Source organism: Sturnira hondurensis, unplaced genomic scaffold (genome assembly GCF_014824575.4).
Source record: "Sturnira hondurensis isolate 20B ecotype Veracruz unplaced genomic scaffold, ASM1482457v3 Scaffold0009719, whole genome shotgun sequence".
Classification (NCBI taxonomy): Eukaryota; Metazoa; Chordata; class Mammalia; order Chiroptera; family Phyllostomidae; genus Sturnira; species Sturnira hondurensis.
The window spans coordinates 9,735,843-9,763,197 of record NW_028082350.1 but is presented as its reverse complement, the minus strand read 5'-3'; the positions used below and the strand labels follow the sequence as shown (position 1 = coordinate 9,763,197).

General features: G+C 40.3%; 1 protein-coding gene across 1 annotated transcript in view; it reads right to left on the bottom strand.

Moving 5' to 3' along the window:
• Positions 1–27,355, bottom strand: part of GPC6 (glypican 6) — a 1,021,374-nt gene that overhangs the window by 493,309 nt on the left and 500,710 nt on the right. The window contains exon 3 of the mRNA XM_037057550.1: positions 20,954–21,345. Coding sequence (XP_036913445.1) covers positions 20,954–21,345 — 392 coding nt within the window. The remainder of the gene's footprint in view (positions 1–20,953; positions 21,346–27,355) is intronic.

Sequence of the window (27,355 nt, the reverse complement as noted above, 5' to 3'; positions counted from 1 at the left end):
AGTAAATGAATGGATCAAAAAACTATGGTACATATACACAATGGAATTTTATGCTGCAGAAAGAAAGAAGGAGCTCCTACCTTTTGCAACAACATGGATGGAACTGGAAAGCATTATGCTGAGTGAAATAAGCCAGGTGTTGAAGGACAAATACCATATGATCTCACCTCTAACAGGAAGCTAAACAACAAAGCAAACAAGCAAGCAAAATATAACCAAAGACACTGAAATAGAGAACAGGCTGACAGTGACCAGAGGGGAGAGGGGAGGGAATTTCAGGGGAAATAAGGGAGGGATTTAGAGGAACCTATATAAAGGATACATGGACAACAACTGAGAAGGGTGGAAATGGGAGGGAGGGGGGAGGATGGGGGGTGGGACGGGATGGGAGTAATAGACAGAAAACTGTACTTGAAAAATAATTAAATAAAAAGATTGAAAAAAAAAAAAACCAAAGTAGACCTTAATAGTAAGCAGAAAGCAATTCTCTTCTGGGAAAGACTAGCCAATCAGCGAGAGAGTGAGGCACCATTTAGGTTGGAAAATGGATCAGACTCTTGCGAAAGATTAAATAGAGAAGAAATATAATTTTGAAGTCAACACTCAGGGAACAATAAAAGTTCAAGTAACCGAAGCACAGGCTGTTCTCAAGTACAATCAATAATAAAACGGCACGTACAAGAATTGAGTTTGTGAGAAAGAAATCTTCCCTTGCCAGTGGCTTTCCATTATTAATTGGACCAGTAAAGAGACTGATGAATAAGAGAGTCTTTACCTTCAACCTCATCCTACAGACTCTTGGTTAGAAATAACTGCTGGCATTTATTTTAGAAATACTGGACCATGACTTACTAAATTTGAAATTGTCCAGTAGAAATTGTGACACTATCTGAACTACTTGTTTTCGGCTTTAATTGATTGTTTAGAGGGTATTTAAAGAAAAGAACAGAGTGTGATGTCTACTAAACTTCAGGTTTCTCTGAGACCAAATTCTCTCTTACAAGATGACCGATTCTCGTTGTTCTTTCACTGAGCAGGTGTTTGCACTGCAGTTGGGATTCAGCCCCATGGGCACCTTACACACAGCCTGGAACGCATGTATTTCCAAAGAATACTGCACTCATAGTTAGAAAACACGAGAAAAGTTGACTTCAGTGTGTTTTCCTTTGTTTGCAGAAGTCTGTTTCAGTGCATCCTAAGGCCAGAGTGCAAATATGGAAAGTCTGTTCCTCAAAGTAGATACAGTTTGGATCACCTTATTCATAACACAGAAAATTACCATTTTTTATACTGATAATTGCTTTGGGGGGTTTTATTGTTGACTGCTTTGCAGTATCTTTCGTTTAATTTTTACATAAATCTTTAACATCACCTAATAATTTTAAGTACGTAAACTCACTTCGGTTAACCACTTTTCTCATATTTCTTTGTCATGCAACCATCCTTCATTCCCCCCTGTCATCATCCTCACCCCACAGCAGAGGGAACTCAGAAAATGTCACCAGGTAAGAAGCAGTAGAGAAACAACAGTCCCTACTCATTCTACTCCACACACGAAAGCCAGCTGACCGTGTGCTGTGACACACTTAAGCCAAGAGAATACGGATTTCACCAACTAGCATAAATACAAACATTTATTAATATCTAAACATTATGCTGTTCTGCAACTTTATGATGCCACCAAATTTTGAAATTTATTCTTCCAAGTTAGCAAAAGAGTACGCCAGCCATCCTGAGATATCTTTGAAAAGTGAGGTCATCAATGGGAACTTGTGCGTTAAAAAAGCAAAATATTGTCATGAGAGTATTTGCTTCCCTTTCCTCCCGACAGCCTGAAGCTCGTCCGTGAACACCTCCAGCTGACTTTTTCTAGGACCACTTCTCTGGCGCATTTCCTTTTAGGTGGCACCGCGCCCTTTAACAAGGTGCTGTGCCAGCTCTTCTAGGACACGTGCCCACCAAATGTGGGTTTCAGTAGGAAACCTTGTCAATGCCATCGCTTCAGCAGGGCATCCATTATTTCTGGCAGCAATACCATTAACATGAAAAACATCGTGAGTGCCAAAATTCCGATAACGAATTGTGGAAGAAAACAGCATGGAAGACGAAGGTGCCTGAAACTGCTCGACGCACAAGTTTAATTCTACGAGGCCCACGGAAACTCATTTAGGCATGCAGGTACCCTACTGCTTGAGAGTGCATTTGGAATTTGAAGTGATTTGTGAAATGTGCAAAAACCTGATTTAACAAAGAGTAACAGTAAGCTGTTATCATCCCCGAATTACAGGTGAGACCGATTACATGACTTACAATCAGGAGTAGCAGACGGATAGATTCCCAGGCCACATGAAAAAAAAACAAACCAAAACAAAAAGCCACTTAGGGGCATGCTACACAGGGCAGTAAGGCCTGCAGCTTTCAAAGTAATTGCCACTGGGTTACGAGACCAGCCCTTTTCCACACAGATCTAAATGTCCAGAGGTAAAGTCCAGAGTGTGTGTGTGTGTGTATGTGTGTATGTGTATGTGTATACATATATATCTTAGTTTTTTGGTTGTGTATCTATAACCCCAATAATTGCCATATGGGGAATTTCACTCCCCATAAAGCATTTTATCTACTCCAACTGACTCCACCAAGGAGGAAGGAAATGAACGCATTTAGACAATTAGGTTCAAAGTAATAATTCAGTCCTGGTTATCTCTGTCTCCTATTCTTGGTCTATGGAGCTCTAGATCATACCCATTGAGCTTCTTTCTCTCTTTACTTTTCCCCCTACGTGACATTAATATTATGTTTGTGGTATAGTGTGTATTCACATTTTATACTTATATAAGAAAGTACAATAAAATGTTCCTAGTTATAGTAATCTGTAAGTTGTACCTAAACAATAATAATTTACTAATCATTTATGTAGTTTTATCTTCTAAATAAGTAAGCAGCGAGTCTTCATATCTCCACTGATACCTCTGTTGAAGCTAAATTGATGACTGGGAAAATACTTCATTGTAAAGCAAAAAAGGTCTTGGGATGAGCTTCTGTCAATGGACACTTACACTCTTTTTAAAAATATATACTTTATTGATTATGTTATTACAGTTGTCCCAATTTTCCCTCTTTGCCCCTTTTGCCTGGTACCCCCTTCCTTCCAGTAATCCCCCCTTAGTTCATGTCCATGGGTTGTGCATATAAGGTCTTTGGCTTCTCCACTACCTATACTGTTTTTAACCTCCCCCTGTCTATTTTGTAACTGCCAATTGTGCTTTTTAATCCTTGCACCTTTCCCCCATTCTCCCTCTTCACCCTCCCAGCTGATAACCCTCCAAATGACCTCCATACCATGATTCTGTTCCTGTTCTGATTGTTTGTTTAGTTTGCTTTTTTTAGATTCAGTTGTTGATAGTAGTGAATTTGTTGCCACTTTATGCTCACAGTTTTGATCTTCCTTTTTAAAAATAAGTCCCTTTAACATTTCATGTAATAGTGGCTGGGTGATGATGAATTCATCTAGCTTTACATTGTCTGGGAAGCACTGTGGGAGACCGTTCTGTGTGGCATGGGCCCAGCTTCCACTGAGAGATGCACAGGACCCACACCCACAGATGGGTTCTCCTGTGAGGAATCAGGCCTGCAATGTGCCTAGGCCACTTTGAATCTTGCTTTTGCTAAAAACTCCCTCACTCTAATTTGTGGCAAACATTTACTGCAAAGTAACTTCCTAAAATCCATGCTAAACCTTCCAAGGATAGTCCAGTTCAACCACTTTTGCCCTTTTCATTTGCAAATATCCCTCTTCTGTGATGTGATTAGCAACATTGGCTCCTTTGTTTTCTGGAAAAGGTAATCACCTAAAGCAACCTGTGGATAGTAAATTAGGATGATCACCTAACGTGTGGAGAAACCCATTAAAGGCCGGTCAAGGCAAGGGCCTTGGCTTTTGCTCCCCTTGAGAGAAGCCATGCTGTCCCTTTTCCTCCACCAGACTCAGTAGTCCATGTGAATGTCTCATTTCACCCATAATGACTTGGACACTGTTGGCCAGTGTCCACATCAAAGCACTTTACCTGCCCTTCCATTTTAAATGATAGCTTTGCTGGATATAATATTCTAGGTTATAGGCCCTTGCTTTTCATTACTTTGAATACTTCTTGCCAGTCCCTTTTTTGCCTGCAAAGTTTCTTTTGAGAAATCAGTGAATAGTCTTATGGGAACTCCTTTGTAGGCAACTCTGCTTTTCTCTTGTTGCTTTTAAGATTCTCTCTTCATCTTTAACCTTTGGCATTTTAATTTTGATGTGTCTTGGTGTGGTCCTCTTTAGGCCCAACTTGTTGGAGACTCTCTGTGCTTCCTGGACTTGTATGTCTATTTCCTTCACCAAGTTAGAAACATTTTCTTTCATTATTTTTAATAGGTTTTTAATGTCTTGCTCTTTTCCTTCTCCTTCTGGCATCCCTATGATCTGGATGTTGGTTATGTTTGGAGATGTTCCAGAGGCACCTTATACTATCCTCTTTTTTTCAATTCATTTTCTCTTCTTGCTGTTCTGGTTGAATGCTTATTTCTTCCAAATAGTTGATCTGAATCCCAGCTTCATCCCTTCCACTGTTGGTCCCCTGTAGATTCTTCTTTGTTTCATTTAGTGCTTAGTGTAACCTTCATTTCTTCCTGGGTCATTTTTATTTTCTTGCCATATTCAGTGAGTTCTTTGACCATGCCGATCACCAGTGTTTTGAGCTCTGCATCTGATAGGTTAGTTATCTATATTTTGTTTAGTTGTTTTCCTGGCTTTTTGTTATTTTCTTTCATTTGATCCATATTTCCTTGTCTCCTCAAATTGGAGGCCTCCCTGTGTATTTGTTTCTGTGTATTAGGTAGAACTGTTTTGACTCCTTGTCTTAGTTGTATGGCCTAGTGTAGAAAAGGCACCAGTAAATTGTGTGGGGCAGAACATTAAGTAATCACCAGGGTGGGGTACCCTGGCTCACACGTTTGTGGTTTTGTGTAGGGGGAGGGCTCAGAGAGAGTACAGTGCTACTGGCTGGCCTCTGGAGGTTTGCCCGACACTCGCCCTTTGCAATTGGTGACCTTCCAGCTGTTGCCCTGGTGCTACTGTCCCAAATGCCAGTGGTTTTTACAGCCCGAAGTTATGGTGATTTATCTTCCTGGTGCTGGAACCCTGTGCTGTGCAGTCTGGCCTGGGGTTGAGATGACTTGTTCCTAAGGTATCCCTCCAGATTTTTATCCACCACATGTGAATGTGGGAATGCCTGTTTGGCTACCACCACCTTTCTGCCCATCTCCACATGTCTCTGCCCCTCCTACCCATCTGGGTGAATGTGGCTTCTTCAAATCCTTGGTTTTGGACTTCCATACAGCTCGATTCTGTGACAGTTCTGGGTGTTATTTGTTTTGAAGTCTACTTGTATTCTTTCAGTGGTTGTGTGAGGAGGTGAAGTGTATTTACCGGTCTCCATCTTGAACAGATGTCAACACCTACATTCTTATGATCCATGCATTCATGAGTCTTAGCACTTACCACCCCCTACTAGTCATCTGTCTGGGACACCCTTTGGAATGGGAGCTCTTCCAGGGCAGGGCTAGGCTTCATTCATCATTGTACCCATTGCACCTGCCAAAGACTCAGTGCTCAATAAACGCTTGCTGAATGAAGGAATGAATATACGCGTGAGTTGGCATATCTCATGGATTGCTAAAATGACCCCTGGTGAACCTTACTGATTGTCTTTGTCATGCCTGGTTTGCTTTCAAAGATTTCTCATAGGAGCTAAAGCACATGAATAAGACCTTCCTTTCAATTGTTCATTCATGACAACAACCCTTTTTTAAACTCCTGGACATGAACTAGTAAGTCCCCTCAGAGGAAATTATTTTAACTACAGAAATCAGAACAGCTTAATTGTAAATGCACAATGTGAGCACTTTACAGAAGAGATTAGTTGTTTTTCCTTTCATGCCTTTCCTTTCTCTTTAATCATTCTTAAAACACATAGCAAAAATATTCCTCAGATCTCAGCACCTTGGCACATCTTCCCCTTCTATTTAACCACACTTAAACAAATCCACAGTGGTGAGGCTTGAAGACTGTGAAACCACATTTCTCTCCACCGACAATTCGTTCAATTAAATTGTGATCATGTAGCCAAGAAGCCTTTCCATAGATGAGTTTGAAGACAAAAGAAAAACAGGAGTGAAAGAAGAGTTGCTGCAGTAACTTGGGAAACTGTAGATATTTATATCTACATATAGATAGATGATATAGTTGTAGATATTTTAGAAGTCTGAATCCAAATGAAGACTCATTACCCTTCAGATCTCAAGCTACTATTGATACATTGTCTAGGTGATTGCTAAGGAAATGCTTGGCTTCTCAGCCTATACTCAGTCATTAATCTTTTAGTTGTCATCGGTGTCTTTCTGCATGGATGTTCCAACTAATGTAGAATGGAGCTACAGTTCTGTTGGGTAACCACATGCACTGAGCATTTGATTAAAAAATTTTTTTTTGGTGGGAGAGGTAGAATTTTAGAAGGACTTACATTACATCCTTTTCTAAAACCATGAAAAATTTAGGACACTATTTACCATAAAGTTGGAGATGTTATGTCTCTTACAGACACTACCCCTCCCCACCATTCCACTCACGATAAGACTGAAGGAAGGAAAAAATAATAGAAGAGCAGCGATGATATTAATTCAATGGCTACTGTACCCAGATTCCACTACAGCTTGCTTTGAGGAATATTAAAGATAGAAGGTACATTCTTTCCATGGGCACTAAGTTAGTCTTCAGGGTGAAGTGGTCGATCATGTAGGTAAATATGGATACTTCAAAGCAACATAGGAAGAGCTCCATGAAACATGGTAAAAGCACAGTACAGAGGTTCCAAAAAGAGACTAAGATGAAAAACAGACTAGGCCATAAGGAGCTTCCTGGAGATATTAGAAGGGTCAACAAGTAGGTTTTAGCAAGTTTTGAGCAAGGAAGAAGAGCTGATTGGATGGGGAGAAAGGCATGGCAGATAAAGAAACTGTTATGAAAACTTTCATGTGGGCAAAGCTTGAATAAATTTGCTTGAATGAAACTGGATAATAAGTTGGGACTAAATGATACAAGGCAGCAAGGGAGAGAGAAATTGAAGACTGTTGGCTAGGCTACCGACTTCAGCCCTGTCTCTCTTGTGGATGGGAATCTGCCATTTCAAGTATGTATCTACCAAGAAAGCAAAGCACTGTCAACACTCCAGGGTCTTGGAGTCACTGGCCAGTGAAACACTGCTGGGATTCATGAACAGGACTTGATTAAAATCGGATGTGACGACCATGCTCTTAGGATGCCTGAAAGAAAGTACAGAGGATCAGAGTTGAGATTTCAGCAGAAACTGAGGCAATGAAATGGGAGAAATACAGATGGAGGCAACGCAGAAAGCAAAAGACCTAATGAGTCTACAAAGCGAATCGTACTGCTTCAAATTAGGAAGCTCAGTTTTTGATACATTAGTTGTCAGGGTCCTCGAGCATCAAACAGGAAATGCAATTGCGGATGTTGGAATAAGAATTGGGTGGAAGGAAGTGATCTACAAACTATCTCTCCATTGGCAATGTTCTTACATATTTGTAATCTCTCAAATTCATTTTTGACTCAGCAATGGAAAGAAAAGGAAAAAAATGACACCGTGTAGCTAAAATTATAGGGTTGTTGCCCTTGAATTGCCTGCCTCCCTGAAATTGAGTCAAAGTTGTGCTCAAAAAACTAACCTAATATTCTGGGCTCTCCTGAGGCAAATGGTTTTCAGTCTCACACTAAATTAGTTTACATATACTAAATTAATTTAATGAATAGAATTAGAAAATAAGTGTAAAGTCAGCCCTCGGGCACTATGGTTTTATGACCCAGGGGGCTATATCCAGAATGCGAAGGCTGTCTCGGAGCTAGGGGCCCCTGCCAGGTTGGTCTGCTTCTCTGCCTCACAAGGGCAGCCCCACCGATGACAAGTCAGGGTGGGGATGGGCGTCAGCAGGATCGCAAGAGGACTCACTGAATAGGCTCCCTTCGTGATAAGCTCTTTTCTAACAGTGCCAGGCACTGGGGGAAGGTGAACGTTGTTGGCTTCGTCAACCCTCATGCGTCACTTCATGCACCCACGAAGAAACGCACTGAATTTTCTATGTCTTTTAAAAACTATGTGCTTAAATGTTTTGTGAGAAACCTAAAAGAACTGATGCTTCAGTGCTTTTACCTGAAAAAATAGCTTCTTTACCAAAAGATTGTGGAAATACACACAAATCTCTCTGAACACAAGTGAGTCAGGTGGTTTTGAGTTGTTTGATGTAGTGATGCGAGCCAGCTTTATGAACATGAAGACCCATTTTTAAGAGCCCAGTGTCCCCCACCCATAACAATTAGGTGGGCGTGTATCTTGTCTACTCTGGATGTTGGCATCCACAGGCACTTGTCAATTCCTGCATTCATTTGTCTCATCCACCACCCCAGGGAGGGTTGAAAGCCACAGATTAATTCATCTGTGGTGATTTACAACCTTCCTGATGTTTTTTACACTTAGGGACACCAGTAGCGCCACGTGCTGGGACTTTGAGGGACGGGAAAGAACAAATCTCTTTAAAAAGTGTCTCATTATTTAGGTCAGAGTTCCAGTCAGGGTCCAAAACGTATTACACAAAGACAGAGGATTTCTCTATTTTCCTTGTAACGAGGAAAACCACCTAAATAATCAAACACAAGAGTTCAGACTTCCTGGTGTGAGTTCCTAAAGTTCTATACTTTAAATAGAAAGATACGGCATTAAAATGGCACATCTATATTGTGTAAATGTCAGCCACCAGCCACGCGTGGCTCCTGGGACTGTGAAATATAGCAGGTCCAAAACCGAGGTCTGCTGGAGGCACCCAATACACAGCAACATTGGAGGGACATACTTAAATGACAACGTTTTGGATGTGTTCGGTTCCGTGAAATTTATTGCTAAACTTAGTGTCCCTTCTTTCTTTTCATTTTAATGTGCTCGTAGAGAATTTTAAACTACAGATGCGGTTCCCACCACATTCCCATCGGGCAACGCTGCCAGATGCCAGGCTGCTACATTCAAAGACAAAAGCCTCATCTGTGAGAGGCAGTGTGGATTTACAGCCCAGGCTACCGGTTCCGTACCTAACAAACGAGATAGAAACTTCACTTCTCTCCTAGGTTTGTTATGAGGATTACATGTCACTGTGTGCAAGCACTTAGCCTGGTGGCTGGCAAGTACTCAATAGCTGTTAGTATCCATTCACGTTAGGAAGACAATTGGATCATGCTGATGATGTTATGACGACACTGATCAGGACAAGTCTGGGCCTGTGCTTGCTCAGGTCCCATTCATTCATCAGGAGGGAGCTTCTCTCTGTATACATTGTAAGGATGTCCTGTAGGACATCAAAGGGAAGAGTGCTTTCCTGATCACAAAGTCAGGAGTAGTAGAGATTTTTTTCTTAGCTATCAGTTTGCTTTTACTTGATTAGAGAATGATGTTTACTCCTTAGCGATGCCTCATAGAAAGTTTAACGGAGGGTTTGCAAATTCAATTGCTAGGGAGTTAATAACCATGCATGAGGCCCACTGACTGTATGTATTAAACAGATACTATTTGCATATTAAATATTTAGAATATTCTAGTCTTACAAAAATGATCTTTACTATTTTTAGCATTTTTTCTTGAAACAGCCCTACTTATTTTTCATTTTTAATGAAGACGGGTTCAGAGAGTTGCTTCTCTATTATATGAAAAAAGCCGATGATTGTGATAGAGAGAGAGCAACATCAATTTCAGAACCAAGCCAGTTCTGGGGGTAAACACGTGTTTCAACCTGCAACATGCATGTTCAAGGTACACAAAACTCAGTCTACAAACACTATTTAACTCCAGCTCATTCTTACCAGGCAGAACACATGCCCAGGTAGTACCATTGTCCAAGAAGTTGTAGAAATCCACATTTTTATGTTAATCCTCCCAATTTTACAACATTATCTGAACACTTAGAGAATTCATGCCAGATAAAACACGTCTGCTTGCCATTTGGGACCAAGGTGCACCAGTGTGCAGTTGGGATTCCACCCAGGGTTCCGGTCTATTGATGAGTACGGTCCAGGGCATTCTATTAAACGCATTTTCACCAGCCTCATCCCTAACTCCACTTACGTCTACACTGTTTCTCCCCTTTGAAAAAAATCTGCTTTTAATGCATGTAAATGTGTGGAGTGTTTATAAATTTTCTGAGAAGTTAAAACAGTTAAATGTGTGATAAGGACATTTTAGAACTCTGACAGACTTTTGGGTGCATAATAGGTTCAGGTGAACACCCACATACAGGTCAACCACTTAAGACAGAGGTTTACTTCTCTTAGCAAGAATGTCCAGGAATTGACATTGGTGAACAATCCCCATTGATACTGGCAGCAAACAAATATGTGGGGGTATAAAATAAATGTTTAAGAAATAAGAGTGATTTAAAAAAACTGCAGTTGAGGTGGGAAAATACTTACCATTTTAAACTGAAAAAAGTGGAACCCAACATTAAGCATGTCACGTGATCTAGTTATATACAATATAAAATGTATTATAAGTACAAAAAAAACTAGAAACAAAGTTTTGACATGTTATCTCTGGATAATGGAAATTCAGGATTATTTTATTTTCACCTATATTTCTACATTTCTACATTTTCAACATTCTTTTCTTTTTGGTTGATTGATTTTTATAGTAAGAAAGAGATATGCATAAAACATTGCATAGAATTATTTTTCTGACCACCAAGAAAAACAGGTATTTAGGTGATGTAAGCTAGAGTGGAGATTTTTATTTGAACTTCTTTTGATTTGTCTTTTCCATAAAGTGCTGTATTCCAAGCACAGTTGAATTTTCCTTGACCCAGCCTCTAATTTGAACATTTTAAGAGAAAAAAGAAAGAGGAACTCTCCCGAATGTGTGATTCTCTGCAATTTTTAAAATCACTATAACCTTTTATTTCTTACTAAATTATATATCCATGTTTATTGAAAACCAGTAAATAAATGTTGCCTCAAATATTTTTAGTAAAAGATGCGTTTTCAGAAAGCCAGCAAATGAAGAAAGTTTTGGCAACCCTTATGTATAAACAACTGGATTTCTTTGTGGAGAGACTGATTTGTACGTACGTACTATGAAAGCAATATGCAAAATAATAATGTTTTCATAATTAACATATTTATGAAAGCTTTAAATGTCGAGTGAACATTTTTCATTGTCATAATTCTATACAAAATGAACACAGAAAAGTTTGCCTTCCTGGCCTGTTTGGTAATATGAACTAATGAGGACAACATTTTGATATAAAATCCTGCTATCTTCTGAGTATTAAATACGACAGGTACATTTTTGACATACAGAACATTTCTTCAAGGGTGAAAATGAATTTTTAAAAATCTGTTTATGCCAGACCTGCCTGGTATAGGTCAGTGGGGTGGGCATTGGTCTGTACACCAAAAGGTCGCTGGTTTAATTTCTAGTCAGGGCACATGCCTGGGTTGTGGCCCGGTTCCCAGACAGGGTTTCCATGCCTGGGGTGTGTGAGAGACCATCAATCGATATTTCTCTTCCTTTCCCTCTCTCTAAAAATAAATGAATAAAATCTCACAAAAAATCTGTTTATGCCAGTGTCAAGGATGTTAACTTGAAGTCTCTATTGATTTAGGCCACAGTTTTACTTACATCTGAATGTCAAAGTCACTATTATCCTATTCCTGACACTGTGAACTGTCCATTTACATTCTTGACTATTTCATCTAGACACAAGAAAACACAGATTTTTGATACGGTGTGGAATAATTGCTATTTTCTAACCCTCTGGGATTCACCCATTGAGTTTGCACTGAATATCACTCACCAAGATGAACAGGTAAAATGCACATAGGTGAAGGGGAATGACCCTTGCTTGTAATCACAAAGATAACAATGGAGAAAATCTATGGTATGTAATAATATATCCCCTCCATATATCTTATAATCAAATATCTGTATGACCTAATACCTCATTTTAGAAAATACCAATATGTCACTCTCCCTACGTCAGTCTTGCTCCACTGTGTCGGCACTATTAATGCAATATATCTGTCAAGCTTTATTAAAATCCTTTCTGATGTATATCTTGGCTCATAAACCTCTACAGTGTACTGCCATTACCTCGGGGAGTGTCCTTGTAACACTGAATCTCTGAAGATGGGACAATAAAAGAGCAATCTACCAAACTTGCAAGTTCAGCCTGTGATACCACGTAGCTTGCAAAGTCTCCTGTCAGCACTAGGCACGTGCTCTTGCATGTGGAAGGAATTACAGCATGGCTATTGTTCCAATCTGGTTTCACAGACCCTTTGGTAGGAGAAGCATAAATACATTCAGGGATAACCACCCCAGAACAGAGTCGGCGTTGACCCAGGGGGAAACCGTCAGGGCATTTTCCTTTATGAAGCTGCTTTAGAAGACTCTTTCTCTGAATTACAGCACTAGAGTTTTATTCTTGGGCTTTTAAAAAAAATTTCTGGGATCCCTTAACTGGCCCCTTTTCACCGGTGGATGTTCCCTGTTAGTAATAAAAATGTTGGGTTGTAGCACACATTTCCCATGACCCTAGCACAGTGCATGTACTTCCAGGGCACAGGAAAGTGGTAGGCATGCCAATTGAATGGCTTTAGGAAAGCCCTTCATGGTTGTAAACAGAGAATGTACCTCCGGGGGGAAGAGGCTAGGGCAGGAAAGCACAAAAAAGGGGGTAAAGGGAAGCTATACACAAGAAGGAGAAAGTCTAAACACTCCAAAAGAATCAAGTGAAATATATTCATTATTTTCCTACTCTTAGCATTGTTCTAGAACATAATACATCTCAAACTATCTGTTTGAGGCTCAAATGGTCTGAGTAGGCTTTTGCTGGTCATTTGACTTTTGTCAGTAGGCCATGACCTGACACCTGACCCTGCAGAGGGTCACACAGACACAGCTCACGCCAGTGGGGACTCAGTTCAACAACGTTCCAGGAAGAGCCCACGGACTGTGTCTTGCATGGTGGGGCAATTTAAAATGGCTCTCGAGATTNACTCCAAAAGAATCAAGTGAAATATATTCATTATTTTCCTACTCTTAGCATTGTTCTAGAACATAATACATCTCAAACTATCTGTTTGAGGCTCAAATGGTCTGAGTAGGCTTTTGCTGGTCATTTGACTTTTGTCAGTAGGCCATGACCTGACACCTGACCCTGCAGAGGGTCACACAGACACAGCTCACGCCAGTGGGGACTCAGTTCAACAACTTTCCAGGAAGAGCCCACGGACTGTGTCTTGCATGTGGTGGGGCAATTTAAAATGGCTCTCGAGATTTTTTCAACACATTTTAAATCTTTGAACTTGTTGCAGAACAGTAACAGCTTGTTCATGTTTGAACACAAGTGCACGGACCATACTTAGTCCAGCCTGCTCTTGAGCATGAAGGGCAAGAATAATGAACTTCTCAAATGATTAAAACCACCCCAGCCCACTGCCCATGCTACACATAGTAACTTCTAATGGTTAAATCCAAACGTCTGTTTTCCCTGCCCCTCCCCACTGACTCCTTGCCACACTGGCTGCTATTGATTACTCTGTGTCTTGAAATTCTCTTACTTTTAACTTTTAGGATGATAGGATTTTCTGGGTCTGGTCACTTGTCCCCCCTTTCTGTATCCCCTTTAAATATTTATCCTCCCCGATGTTCATCTGATCCAGTTCTGTTCTTTCTCTAGCCAAATGTTACCTCCCTCGCCAACAAATATTTACATGTCAACGAGTCTCAAACCACCAAGCTGGCTGACAACTGTTACTAAATGGGGACAGACTGGGCCAGGAACTGTGCTGGATGCCGGGGGTACAGCCGGAGAAGACCAACCACATCTGCAGCTCCCTGCTCGCTGCATCTTCGGATGCACCTCCTACTCCGTCCACCTGCTTTGCCCCAGGTCTCATCACTGCTCATCAGCAGTCCCAATGGTTCCCCATTGCTGCCCCCCCGCATGACTCTCTCCCAATCCAGTTCAGGACCCCATGGACCATCCCTATGTTTTTTTTTAAGCAGGAGGAAGTGTTCATACTTATTGAATATAAGTTTTATGTAACATGGAAGACTTTGTAATAAAATAAATGGCCAAAAGAAAAGGTTCAGCCTCAGGTTTTCGCACTGGGTTGGACAAACAGTAGGGAAATGTAATAGGACGGAAGGGGAATTTCAGCAAGGCCTGTTTGTTTGGATTCCTCTCTGAATCTCTCCGTCTTGGAGCAAAGGATGCTCCTTGAATTCAAACCTTTATTAATATAGTAACCTTCAAGCTGAATAATTTACACCTCTTTAAAATTCCTTAAAGGCCAGTGCAGTCTCATATCCTTGTCGTGTCAGGAATGGGGTTCAGATCACTTCCCCAAATATGAGTCCTTGGCCTGTTGAACGTGTTCATCTGAAGGGATGGGGAACGTGGGTGCAGGAAGGACTCTCTCTTCCCTTCCACCTGGAGGTAGTAGGTTGAAGGACCCTTATGTGAGAGGTACCTGCCCTACACCTGGACCATCTTCTCTTCACCAAGAGTCTGGTCCTCTATCTGTCTTTTGAAAAATCTTAGCGGATACCCCCGTATCTATGCGAAGTCCTTTACAACTTGAAATGTAAGATGCACATAACATAGTCCAAATCTGCCTCTTGGCCTCAGCTCCAAAAAACCCCCACGACTTTTCATGATTTTTGCCCTTGTACCAGCTGCGTCCCTGGCAGGAAGCCCTCCATGTTTTCTCCCTCAGTCAGACCCTGTGCGTTCTTCAATCTAAGCCCCGTTAATGCCCTCAGGTGCCTTTTCCGATCTCCCAAGGCAAAAGGAAACATGCATTTCTTTTGATTCGCATAGTATTTTATACACATTTAATTGATCATTTGCATCACACTTGAATTTTTGAATGGACTGTAAATTCCTCAAGGACAATTCCATCCATTGTTACTTGTTTCTTTTTTTTTTTTTTAAAGATTTTATTTATTTGTCTTTAGAGAGGAAGGGAAGGAGAAAAGGAGAGAAATATCAATGTATGGTTGCTTCTTGTGAGTTCCCTGCTGGGAACTGGCCTACAACCTAGGCATGTGGCCTGACTGGGAATCGAACCCCTATCGTGTGGTTTGCAGGCCCGCGCTCAATCCACTGAGCTACACCAGCCAGGCCATTGTTACTTCTTCTTTCTTATAGAGCAATGCCCAGCACATAGTAGGTGCGCAGCACCTGTTTGTCCCTCAAACAGACTGAAAGACTTCTAACCAAAGAATGTCTCTTCTTAAAAATATATTCCACACTCAAATAGACGTGAACAAAATCATTAGTGGAATAGTTTTTATTCAAGGATTCAGTTTAGGTCTGCATCCTTATCTCTTGCTATTCATTGCTTTGTACTTCATGCCTCCGGAACACCACAGGCTTGTAACTCTGCACACATCATTTGATTTCCCACCTCAGTGCTTCTGCTCAGTTGTCGCTTCTACCTGAAGCATTCTTCACCATGCTAGCTGCCTTCACGATCTGCCCACACACCCTTCAACACATGAGTTGGGCTTCTATTACCACTGACAATTTCCTTACACCCCAAGATTAGGCTAAGTGCCTCTCTTTTTCTGTTCCTAAAACATTTACTGTACAATTCTCTCATTCTATATCAACATTGTTTGTTTCTACCTCTCTCTTTCAAATTACTACTCGGAAGGAGTTTAACTTGCTTAGCCTTAGTATTTCAAGGACTTACCAACAATACCTGACATATAAAATACACTGAATAGACGTTTCATCATGAGAACTGAGCTAAATCTTCACCATAGCTCTATTTTTAAAGAATCCACATTTGGATCAGATGAGTGCTGGGTTTTTATAACAACTTCATCTGAATTTTTAGAGGAGAGGAAGATTATACCTGATACATACAGTACAGTCAGAACTAGGGCTTCCAAGTTTTTTTAGCTATGTTGCATTGAGACCCAGTTAAGGAGCTTCTTAACTTCTTTTTCCAGTATGAAAATAATTTTAAGAACTAATTCAACAGGAAAAAAGTGCTCATTTTAATGGTATTCCAATAGACTTTACAATTTTAAAATAAAATCGCCTAACTCAAGTACAGGTATTGGAAACAGATACAAGGTACAAAGAAAACAAGAAAAAAGGACACACAGTTTCTGAACATCTTGACTTCATTTTCCTCAATGTTCACCATCTTCTTATAACAACCATTTTCCAAATTTACACACTTAAACTATATATTAGTAAGAGAACATAAATTAATAACATATTTTTAATGAAAATAACCAAATCATTTTCATCAAAATGGGATGTCTCTCTTAATGCTCTATGTTTATCTGTAAAAATCCCACATGCTATTCTTGAGGCGAAATGTTCTTTTCTTCTTAACCTGGACTTGTTTATATTCTTGTGATTGCCAGTGCTTATCACAGCAACTGGACCATAGTGAAATCCATACATTTTCAATGAGTTATATTAATAAGGTGTTTTTGTTGTTATGGTGCTTAGTACCAATACCATTTTATGACTATTTTATCAAGAAATTATTTATTTATTGACTGCAAAGTACTTTCTAAATATAACATAATACCCAAACCACCACCATAAAGCAGTAAGCATATATTATTTATGTTGACTTAAAAGTTGTAAACATAGAAGCGTTATTGATCATTTCAAAAGGCATCCTTATTCTTCCCAACACGGTATCATGAAGCCTCCTACATTGAATCATCAGCCTTCGCAGGAGAGAACACACTAACCACACAAGACAGACAGCAAGGTTCCATGCACCTAGGGCCTTTTTTGTGGTCCTGGGTGACTCCACCCAAATTAACTCCAATCAAAAGATCACCACTGAAGGAACAAAACAAATGATCCAGGTGAGAGCTAGGCCAGGAGGTCCCTATACCTGAAATTCTTTCCCCAAACCAAACAGCTAAACTGAATACCCTTTCTCCTGAAAATTATATCCATGGTAAATTTTTTCATCATGCTTCCCTATTGTGATCAGAGAATGCTCTAAATAAATGAACTTCATGGCCTTTATTTTATCAAACTTGATGATAACTTTTTTAGCCCTGTAGTCCATCAACCACATTTATTGAAAATTGACTCTCTGCTTATCGCTTTCTAGGCACACGTTGCTGTTGCGAGTCTGTTTACCCAGGTGGATGAACCAGTTAACAGGTTCTTCATGAAATGGCTATTACCAGTCAGTGTAGCAGATGTAAGCCGGTCGCTATTGATAAAATATATTCTGGTCTTACTGCAGATGAAAGCTAGACTTTCTTTTCAAAGTCATGACCTATAAGGAAGACTGTAGATAGACAGACAGACAGACAGGCAGATACGCATGACAGTACCTGGCAGTGTTCAAGTCCCAGCTCTACTACCCATTTAATTCATCTGGAATGAACCTATGAAATGACTTGCATTATCCATGCAGTTGTTAGTCACACAATGTATAGTTTTTATTCATATAAATCACTTTGCTTACAGCAGAAAGATATGAAAACCACGTTTTCTAGGTTTAAATGGCATCAGGATGGACCAGTGAAGACACTGGAGTCATTTCCTCCTTTGCCTTCAGGAGGAATAATTACATGTTGGTCTAAGCAGACAGCCTGTTACAATCTCTGTCTGTGGTCCCCCCTCCTGCCCTTTTGCGTTTGTCGGTGTCTGGCAAATGCTTAGGGGATCACTGACCTGTGTTTCCACTCACCAATACATACAAATGTATGTATATATAAGGGGGTGAGGGTGCCAATTTAATAAAGGAACTATGCTAGAAAATAGCCTCGATCCTCTCTCTCAATGCTACCATGGTATAAAAATGTCTTTTTATCTTCCTTTTAGAGCATTGCCTTTCGTGCCTGCCTGATTCCGTTCAGCACAATATGGACCATGGCAAGTGGATGGTTAACAAATCCCTAAGTCTGACGAACAACTGAGGCAGCTCAGGGACTCTGTCATATCTGCACAGATGATGGGTCATAAGTGAACATGGCAAAATTTTGGCTCACTTTAATTTTTTGCATAAAAAAACCCTTAAGCACATGCAGATACACACAATCGCAGCACAGAACTTAAGAAACAGTATGTTACTGGTAACTTTGGAAACCCCTGTACACCCTTCTTTTCTAAAACATGCAAACCTATCCCCAGGGGTAACTACCATCTGATGTTTGTGTCAAAACATTTGTGTCAAACTGCTGAGTTTTGCCAAAGAGATAAATTTCCCAGTCAAAACACTCAATTAGAAGCTGTTAATGACGCCTTCAAGATTTCAGAAAACACTTAAAGAGAAGAGAGGAATGGAAAGAAACAAACAAGGAAATATTCCCCAAACCAAGACGCAGGAGATGAGCCAGTATGTTGATCTCAATTTGGGAAGGTTGCCTTGAATTCCTTAACTTTTCGCAATCATCCCTCCAACTCTAAATCACTCAACGAACACACCACAGGGAGACTTCAGATTTATGAAGGGCTTAAACCTCAAACACCAATCTTGCCTCTCTTCTTTATATATTTAGTCCTTGTAATATTTTATTCTTATTACCAGAAATAGTTGGGGTGCTGAGAGTCCCCAGCACTGAAATAGGCCTCATAGATCTATCCGGTTTAGTCGGCTATAGACCATTTGGTGGTCATTAGGCGAGAAAGTTCATTGGTAAAACACTTAAAGCCCTGAGTCATAAATTATTGGAGAAAAAAACTGCTCAGCTTCTTTTAAACCAAGTCTATGTATTCATCTATTTATCTGTCTGTCTGTCTATCTACCTACCTATCTAATGGTGGTGTCCAGATGTTACCATGGGATTTACGATTTTAGTAGATTAGCACTAATAACACTTAGGTCAGGCAAGCCAATACCTGTACCGAATCCCGAGTATTCCATGGCTGCACGACTGCAAACTATATTGCAACCCCACCGGCAGCTAGCTCCTCTGCAAGTGAATGTTGGTTATGGAGAAATCAGGGGGAACAAGACCTCTCTGTTGCAGAGTATACTCCTCACCACTTCTGGAAAAAAAAAATTCAAGGTCGTACTCTACCGGTGGCAGGTCCACGATATCTACCTTAACTGTGAAGGGCAGCGTGGTACCTCTTGGCAGACAAAGGCCTTGGACTGACAGCCGGGGACTGATGGCCAAGGCAGCTGCCATCTCCGGGCAGCTGTCCATGCCATCCTCAGAAAAAGGATTCAGCAGCACTCTGCCCTGTGGTTTCTTAGAGACTTCTCCAGAAAATATTCTCTTATCTCACTGGAACCTCTCCAGACCAAAATATACGTGTTCACACATCATTCACAGAGGGGCAGGATCGATAGAAGCAATCAGGGACATGGCCTGTACCGATGCGTGCTTTGAATTCCTTACCTCCTGTTTCTCAAAAGCTGGCTGTACGTTTGTTTCATTCTTCAACAAAAGCAAAGGCTTCAATCTGAAGCCTCTGTGACTAAATTAAAATAAATAAATAAACAAATCTAGCCGCTCTAAAATACATGGACAAGAGTCCGGTGAGTATGGGGGTGGGGTGCAGGTGGAAAAGGGTACAGGGGGATAAATGGTAATAAAAATACAATTTAAAATAAATAACATAACATCAGAGTTATATATCCTTTATATCATGAAATCCTTTGTGATTATCCCCTGTAGAGTTTTCTTGCAAATAATCTCAGATGCTCAGATAAATGTTTTAGGAGCCAATAATTAAAAATGGATTGCTATGAATTTTACCAGTAGTGTTGAGAGAAACACTTTTAGGAGTATACATGAACTTTACATCAAGATGTAAATACTGAAAAGAGTAAAAGTGGGGAGAAAAAAACATGGTAAAACAGGATCAATAGTTACAAGAAACATGGAGATCTTTGGCATAGTTCTGCAATAAAAAAGTTGAGTTTGGCAATAATCTTTGTACGAATATGATCTTTTTTGGATGATATAATATCAGATTCCTGTTATGCATTACTTTAACCTCTTAAATTACCTCTTAAATTACTCATCTTTTATATTAGTTGTTGGACTGACCTCATATGGCAAAACCCATCTCCTAAGAGCCCTGGAATGTCAAGAATGAATTTAAACGAAGGCAGATATCCTCTGCACAGGAAAGAGTCAATGCTTAGACAGCAGTGGAGAAATACTCCTTGCATTCAAGGTGTAGAGACATCCTCAAGGAAAGATACAACCGTGGACTAGGGATTTATCTTTCTCATAAACCCAACATAATAGGTGGCATTGAATTACAAAGCTAATGGACAACAAAAGGAATTCTCTGCCAGGATCTATCCTTTGTATTCATCAGCCCTCCCTAATCCAGTTCAACGGGTGTCAGCAAAAGGTTCAGGATGAAGGAACTCGGCCAGTTTGACAAGGGCTATAAAGAAGCAGGAATGCCAGGGGGCCGAACTGGGAACAACAACCGCTCTCCACCTGCTTCCTGAATTGGGGCACTTCGTGACTTACTAGGGGAGTATAACCTCCGGATGGACGGTTTCATGAGTATTTATCCTCCTTAAAACTTGGATCAGAAATGCCACGTGGTCTTGGTGACAAGTCACCTGTTTTTGCACCATTCCTGATAAAAGCTTTCCTGCTGTACTGCTGATAAATATTGACATTATGTTCTAAGTCACATGGAACAACCTGAAATCCTGTCTTCTCTCACACTAAGCAAGAAGAAAAAAAAAAACAGCATTAAGCTTTGACATTTAGCTTATTTCTCTAAGAGCAAGAAGCACGGCAAGTGAGAATTTCCACCTTGAATTTCTTTGAAACAGTCATTTTATAAACAGAGCAAAAGCAGAAGACCAATTAGAGAGATTTCCAATTACCTTGGAAACTCGGTTCGCCACCTCTCGGCCCACGGTCAGCCCCTGGACAAATGTTCGGGCGGCGATGAAGGCTCGGGTGACTTGAATTTTCAGTTTCCGGGGCACATCTCCAAACGGCTTCAGCTGGTCCGTGTATTTGCTCACGCACTCCAGGTAGTCCTCGCTGAAGTGATACTGCGGGTTGATCAGCTGAAACATCCGCTCCAGGAGCCGCGCCCAGAAGTCATTGAGCATCTCCTCCAGGTTCACGTTGCCCCCCGTGTAGTACCTTTTCAGCTCCGTGAAGAGGTCCTGGAACACCTCCGAATTCTGCATGTACAGCATGCCGTAGGTCCGCACAAACATATCATTCAGGGACTTTTCTGCATTTTCTAGGAGCTCTCGGAAAAATTCTGTAAATAAAACCAAGAAGGTAGGCAAAAATTAGTAAGGCTCTAAAGCCCAGGGCACCTACATACCTGAAGAAACTGCTTCTAATGGTCATTTTCATAGAAAAATCTATCCTTTGACTAAGGTATCAATAAACTGATGATAACAATATTTTAAATGAGATTTGCCCTACATACAATCCCCGAGTCAAAGAAAACATGTTATTTATGTTTGAAAGAACACCCACTATTATTAGGAATTTGCCATTTACTATTCCTCCATAGTTGCTCAATTCCTTTTTCATTTATTATTAAATTCTAGAGAGTCCTATATTTTGACATAAAGTAAAAAAAAAAGATGTAAAAGGTTGTCATTAACAACACCAAATGCATACTAATAAAAAATGTGCTCCATCTTATTTACAAAATGGTTGTAAAACTAAATTTAATTAACTTGCTTTTACTTGGAAGAGTTTATAAGTGGGATGTTCAAATTATCACAGTATTTTGGACTTTTTATAGTTGCTATATATAGCAATCAATTATCAGTGTTCATAGATTCATAATGCAATTAGATTCACTTAATACCTAAAGTATAACAGACATAATTTAGTTTACCATAAAAAATCAAAAATTTATGAAATATGCCGCATTATCCTTGTAAATATAAACTATCATTTGAAAGAATTTGGACAAAATATAGACAAGTGGGCTTTCTGGTTGAGAGGTTCTAAATTAAAAAGACTAACCAAAGAATAAACTCTTCGACCCTCAACAACACTTGAGTGTTACTTGAGACAATGGGGTGCAAATTGTAAGAATTCATGACACTCATTAGTGTTAGTCTTAGTGGCCCCCATATTAGGTTCCCTCAAGAAAGAGTGCTGTGGACGGGACATCTATCGACGTGCACAAATGAACCTGGATGCAGGAAGCTCATTTTATTCCACATGGAGAACGTGATTTGGGATGGCTAAAGAAAGACAAGGCTGCTGAGTTCCCAAATCCAAGTTCAGGTGAGCGGTTCTGCTTTAGCTCTCGTGGTTCCCTGTTATTTCCTGAAGCCATGTCCCCTCTTAGCTCAAGCAGGGACAAATCAAATCCTGGGCACTTCAAGATATACAAGTTGAAAAATAAAAACCTCAAACCAGACAGAATAACTTGTCTTTCTGGAACCCTCAGGAGATTTTTCTGGAGACACACAAAGGAAAATGCTATAAATCACTCCACGCGTTATATGGAAGCTAATATGTCATTTTCTGCCTCACCAGAAGTTTCTTGAGAACTTGAGTTAGCTACTTCAATTCAGAGTAATATAGTATTAAATTATTGTCTTGATACAGTGTCTATAATAATGATGGATTATTTAATATTTGTTATCAAATAAAACCGAAACACCAAAACTCAAACTAAAAATAAAAAAGGACTCTGTTCACATGTTTACCCTTTTACTATGAAGAATACACCGTCCTAACCAAAGAAAATCTGTTGGTACAGTGGATGCAAACCCTGAGGGATTATCTAAAGGTCATCATTTATAAACCCAAGGGCCAAATATTTCTTCTCTTAATTTTTCTCAAATGTAAAATTGTGCTAAATATCATTAAACATCCCCAAGGATAAATGACTCAGTAAGAAAAATCAGTGTTGAAGCAGATAGGGACAAATTTCCTAAATTTTTAAAGGATCAATTAATCAAAATATTTATATACACTATACATGGATGTTATTTATGATTTCATGACTTTATGAGCCTTCAAGATTTTTTCAGAAATACTAGTCATTTGTTTTTTCTAAAATAGAAAGTATATTAAATTATTAATATTAATGCCAAACTACAAAAATAGCATATAAAGCTTTTCAATCTTGAAACCAAGAGTAAAAATAGCTTAACCTTGATGACGGAGGAGTAGGCTGAAAGGTGTTATAAACTGTGAAAAGAAATTAGGAAAGAATGGGAAAAAAGTCACTGAATTGAAAAACACTAATAAAATGAGACTAGAAAGTGGATTCTGATCATGAGCTCAGAAGAGCATATTCATTTATCTTCTATTTGAGGTCAATTATTTTGTTAGACTCAGGAATTAAGGCTTAATTTATTAAATACAGAGTACTGCCTTCAGCAATGAATCGTCAGTGATCAATAGTGTGGTCTGGACTTGCAAAGAGGGAAAAGAAAAAAAATCCTCTGGTTCTCATTGTTTTTCAAGGACTTAACATATAAGTGATTTTGTATAGAGATAAAAATTTTATTTTATTTATTTCTTTTATTGAAGGTAACATTCCTTTGGCTTTCCCCCCAGCTGACATAAGAAACAGGAAATACGGGGCTTATGAGCACTCTGATATTGAGTGGTTCAAACTATACTGCTTCCTCCCTGTGTCCTGTGGCTTGTTCCCGCGTGCCTAAGGGTTCGTTATTAAATATAGAAACCAAGTTACCATATTGCAATACATATGGCTCAAGAAACATTTCACTCAATCCCAAGCTTAAATGTGTGTCTAAGGGTGTGGCATTGCCTTAAAAGTTTGCTATTAGCTCCATTCGTCCTCCAAAGTCATTATTCCTTGTTCAGAATTGTCATACGGTTTGGTGCTCTCATAGTCAAAGTGACTACTGGTATTGAAAAACACTAATGCATCAGGCAACTATGACAAATGCTGCTGCTTTAAGGCACGCTGATCTGAGACCTTATGAAGGATGGGGCGGGGGGGCGGTCCACGGTCCTGAGGCAAAACTAATGCCCTCCCAAAGCACGCATGCTCATTTCAGTTTCAGCATGTCCATAGACTGAGACTTCAACCTGCTGAAGGTTGACTCTTTTTCCCATTTCATTTTATTTTTTTATTGTTATTCAAGTACAGCTGTCTCTATTTTCTCCCCTCAACTCTCCCTGTCCCCAGCCATCCCTACCTCTCACCCTTGATCCTACCCCGCTTTGGCTTTGTCCCTGTGTCCCTCATACATGTTCCCTGACAACCCTTCCTCCTTTCCCCCTCAATATCGCCTCCCACCTCCCCTCTGGTTACTGTCAGTGTGTTCTTAATTTCACTGTCTCTGGCTATATTTTGCTGCCTGTTTGTTTTGTTGATTAGGTCCCGTGTACAGGTGAAATCTTAGGCCTGGCTAGTACTTGGATGGGAGAAGGTTGCCTCTTTTTAGCAAAGTATGTTGCACTTGGATGAAAATCGTTTCCCAGAAAACCAAAACAAGATGGATATGTGGAAGACAGTTAACAGACCCAGTTTCCTGATGAAGTATTATGCCCGAACAGCACAGAGAACAAAATTGAAAAGAACTATAAGGAAAAACATGTCTGGGGCTGTAACACTAAACATACCCGATCTCACCTGATGTTGGAAGCTAAGGACGGCTAGGCCTGCATAGTGCTTGGATGAGAGAAATGCAGGGAAAGACAATCTCAATCTAACCCTTCACTTACTCAGAGTGTAGAGCTCACATTGGATGAAGTCTTCAGTCAAAAAAAAAAAATCTCATCTGCAAGAAACAGTTTGGCAGAAAAAAGTTTTGGCTTTTTAAATTTTCCCTGATCACACAATATACATCAAAAGTGACTGCTTAGGGCTCAGTTATGCTTCACAGAAGCACAAAGGAACTTCTTTCCCGCCACTGTTAGCCTGTGGGAGGATTTTATTCATCTAGAGGGAAGATCTGGCTGCACACATCTGTTGGCTGCGGGGCAGGCTGACTCAAGTGGGAGAACAATCTTGTAGATAAAAATCACCGCTTCTCCAAAAGCACAGAGTCTGTGCACGCTGCCTGATCACTGGGAGGGGGCTCGAAGGAGCCAAAATAAACTCCTAGGAGCCAAGAGGTGCCCCGGGATATTGGAGAATGGCTTCAAATGAGGCTGCCTAATGAATGGATCAAAATGTAAGATGCACCCAGAGCCACGGGGAGGCGAGAGAAGGAGGGGAAGAGCAGACTAGAGNGCGGGGCAGGCTGACTCAAGTGGGAGAACAATCTTGTAGATAAAAATCACCGCTTCTCCAAAAGCACAGAGTCTGTGCACGCTGCCTGATCACTGGGAGGGGGCTCGAAGGAGCCAAAATAAACTCCTAGGAGCCAAGAGGTGCCCCGGGATATTGGAGAATGGCTTCAAATGAGGCCGCCTAATGAATGGATCAAAATGTAAGATGCACCCAGAGCCACGGGGAGGCGAGAGAAGGAGGGGAAGAGCAGGCTAGAGGCGCTCTAGGAATTTGCAGGCAGTAAAAAAAAAAAAAAAAAAAAAGAGCAAAAGTGTTCCAAGTGTTCTTGATTTCCAATCAAGCTGGAAATGTCTTGTTCATGCTACTATAGATAAACACATTCTGTAGTAGATTGGGGATGGGGACGCTATAGAATTTAGGTAGAAATTGCAGCATTTTCCTATTGTATTTCATGCTTTCTGAAATACTTCCTATTGAAATATCATGTAAAACTAATGTTTCAGCATGATGGTATAAATCCATGTAATCACAGAACCCAATGAGTAAAGAGCTTTGGCCACTGGTCAGTGGAGCTTATATATCTGTTCAAGACCACAGGTAGAACTGGTCCTACCAGGGCGAGGCGGGAATAGTGAATTTGCTTCCCTAAACACACACATTTGTGTTGAGTGTTATTTCTTTCTCAATCTCTTCCATTTTACCCTTCCACCACAAAAGCATGATAAATCAGTTCAGTCCACCCAGAACCCAAGTTTTGGGGAAAAAAATAACAGAAAACAAAACACACACATGTGCGTGCACACCTAGAGGAGCTGGCATAGAGGGTAGAATGGTTCAAACAGCTGATATCCATTAAGGGAAAGGACTCATAGACACCATAAAGCTACCTCCCCATCCCCACCATGGCTTTTTCAAGGTTAAATGAGGAGGAGCACCTTTCCTCATTCTGCATACACCTGCCAGCATTCAGGTACATGCTTTGAGCTGATTTCTCTTGCCAACAGACTTCTTGCTCCCATGAAAACCTGAAAATGACTCCCATGACTACAAGAAAATACTGAGATAATGAGAGGCATTAGTGGAAAACAGTCACAGAGCTATTTACTCTCTTTTATGTTAGACATTGAGGGTGAGAAAACACAGTCCCTCTGTGGCCTACCTCTTCCCACACCCAGGAGGTAAGGCCATGGGAGAAGAGGTGAAGATTGATATCATTCAAGGAGTCCTGTCCACACAAAGCCTCACCCTTGGCGCGTCACAGTCATGTGGTATTTTACAGCTGAATGTCAATCCACTACATCTAGGCATCAGCCTCAGCACTGTTGACATTTGGGTATGAAAAACCTGTGCGGTGAGGGGCTATCCTGTGCATTGTACAACCCTAAAATCATCCCTGGCTTCCATTTACATCAACTAATTAGTAGTAGTGGAAGAGGTAATCACACATGAAAATGATTTTATGTAATCATTTATAATTAAATGATTTAATTTAAATGGCCTCCGTTTACTAGATACAAACAACACACCCTCCCCCAGTAGTGATGACCAAAAGTTTCTCAAATGTCTCTAGACATTGTCAAATGTCCCCTGGGAGGGAAGTCACTCTCATCCCACCCACTGAGAGCCAAACTTCTACTGATAAATTCCAAAGGCCTACACATGGGGCACCAAAATGCTCTGAGAAAATACCAGCTTATTTCTAGACCTCATCAACTTCACAACATTTTTATGATCAAAATTTGAGGAACTATAGTTTATAAGCAGGTGAAATACAAGTTCTATGCACAGGTAAGGTTCTTGGTGGCCAATATTATCACTGACATATGTGGTGCCCATCCTACAGTCTCAAAGGGTGGAGAATAGCATGTGGATAGATAGATGGATGAACTTGAACATCAGAGAAACACATCTACTTTGTCTGGGCTCCTCTTGGATAGTGATAATTCTGTGCACAGACCTCATCAGAGGGAGAGGGATGCTACAAACCGCCTCTTAGGTCAGGGCGTGACTGATCTTCCAACCTGTGCTCTTCCAAACTCTTCTACATTTATACATTTATAACCGTTCACATCCTCCTATG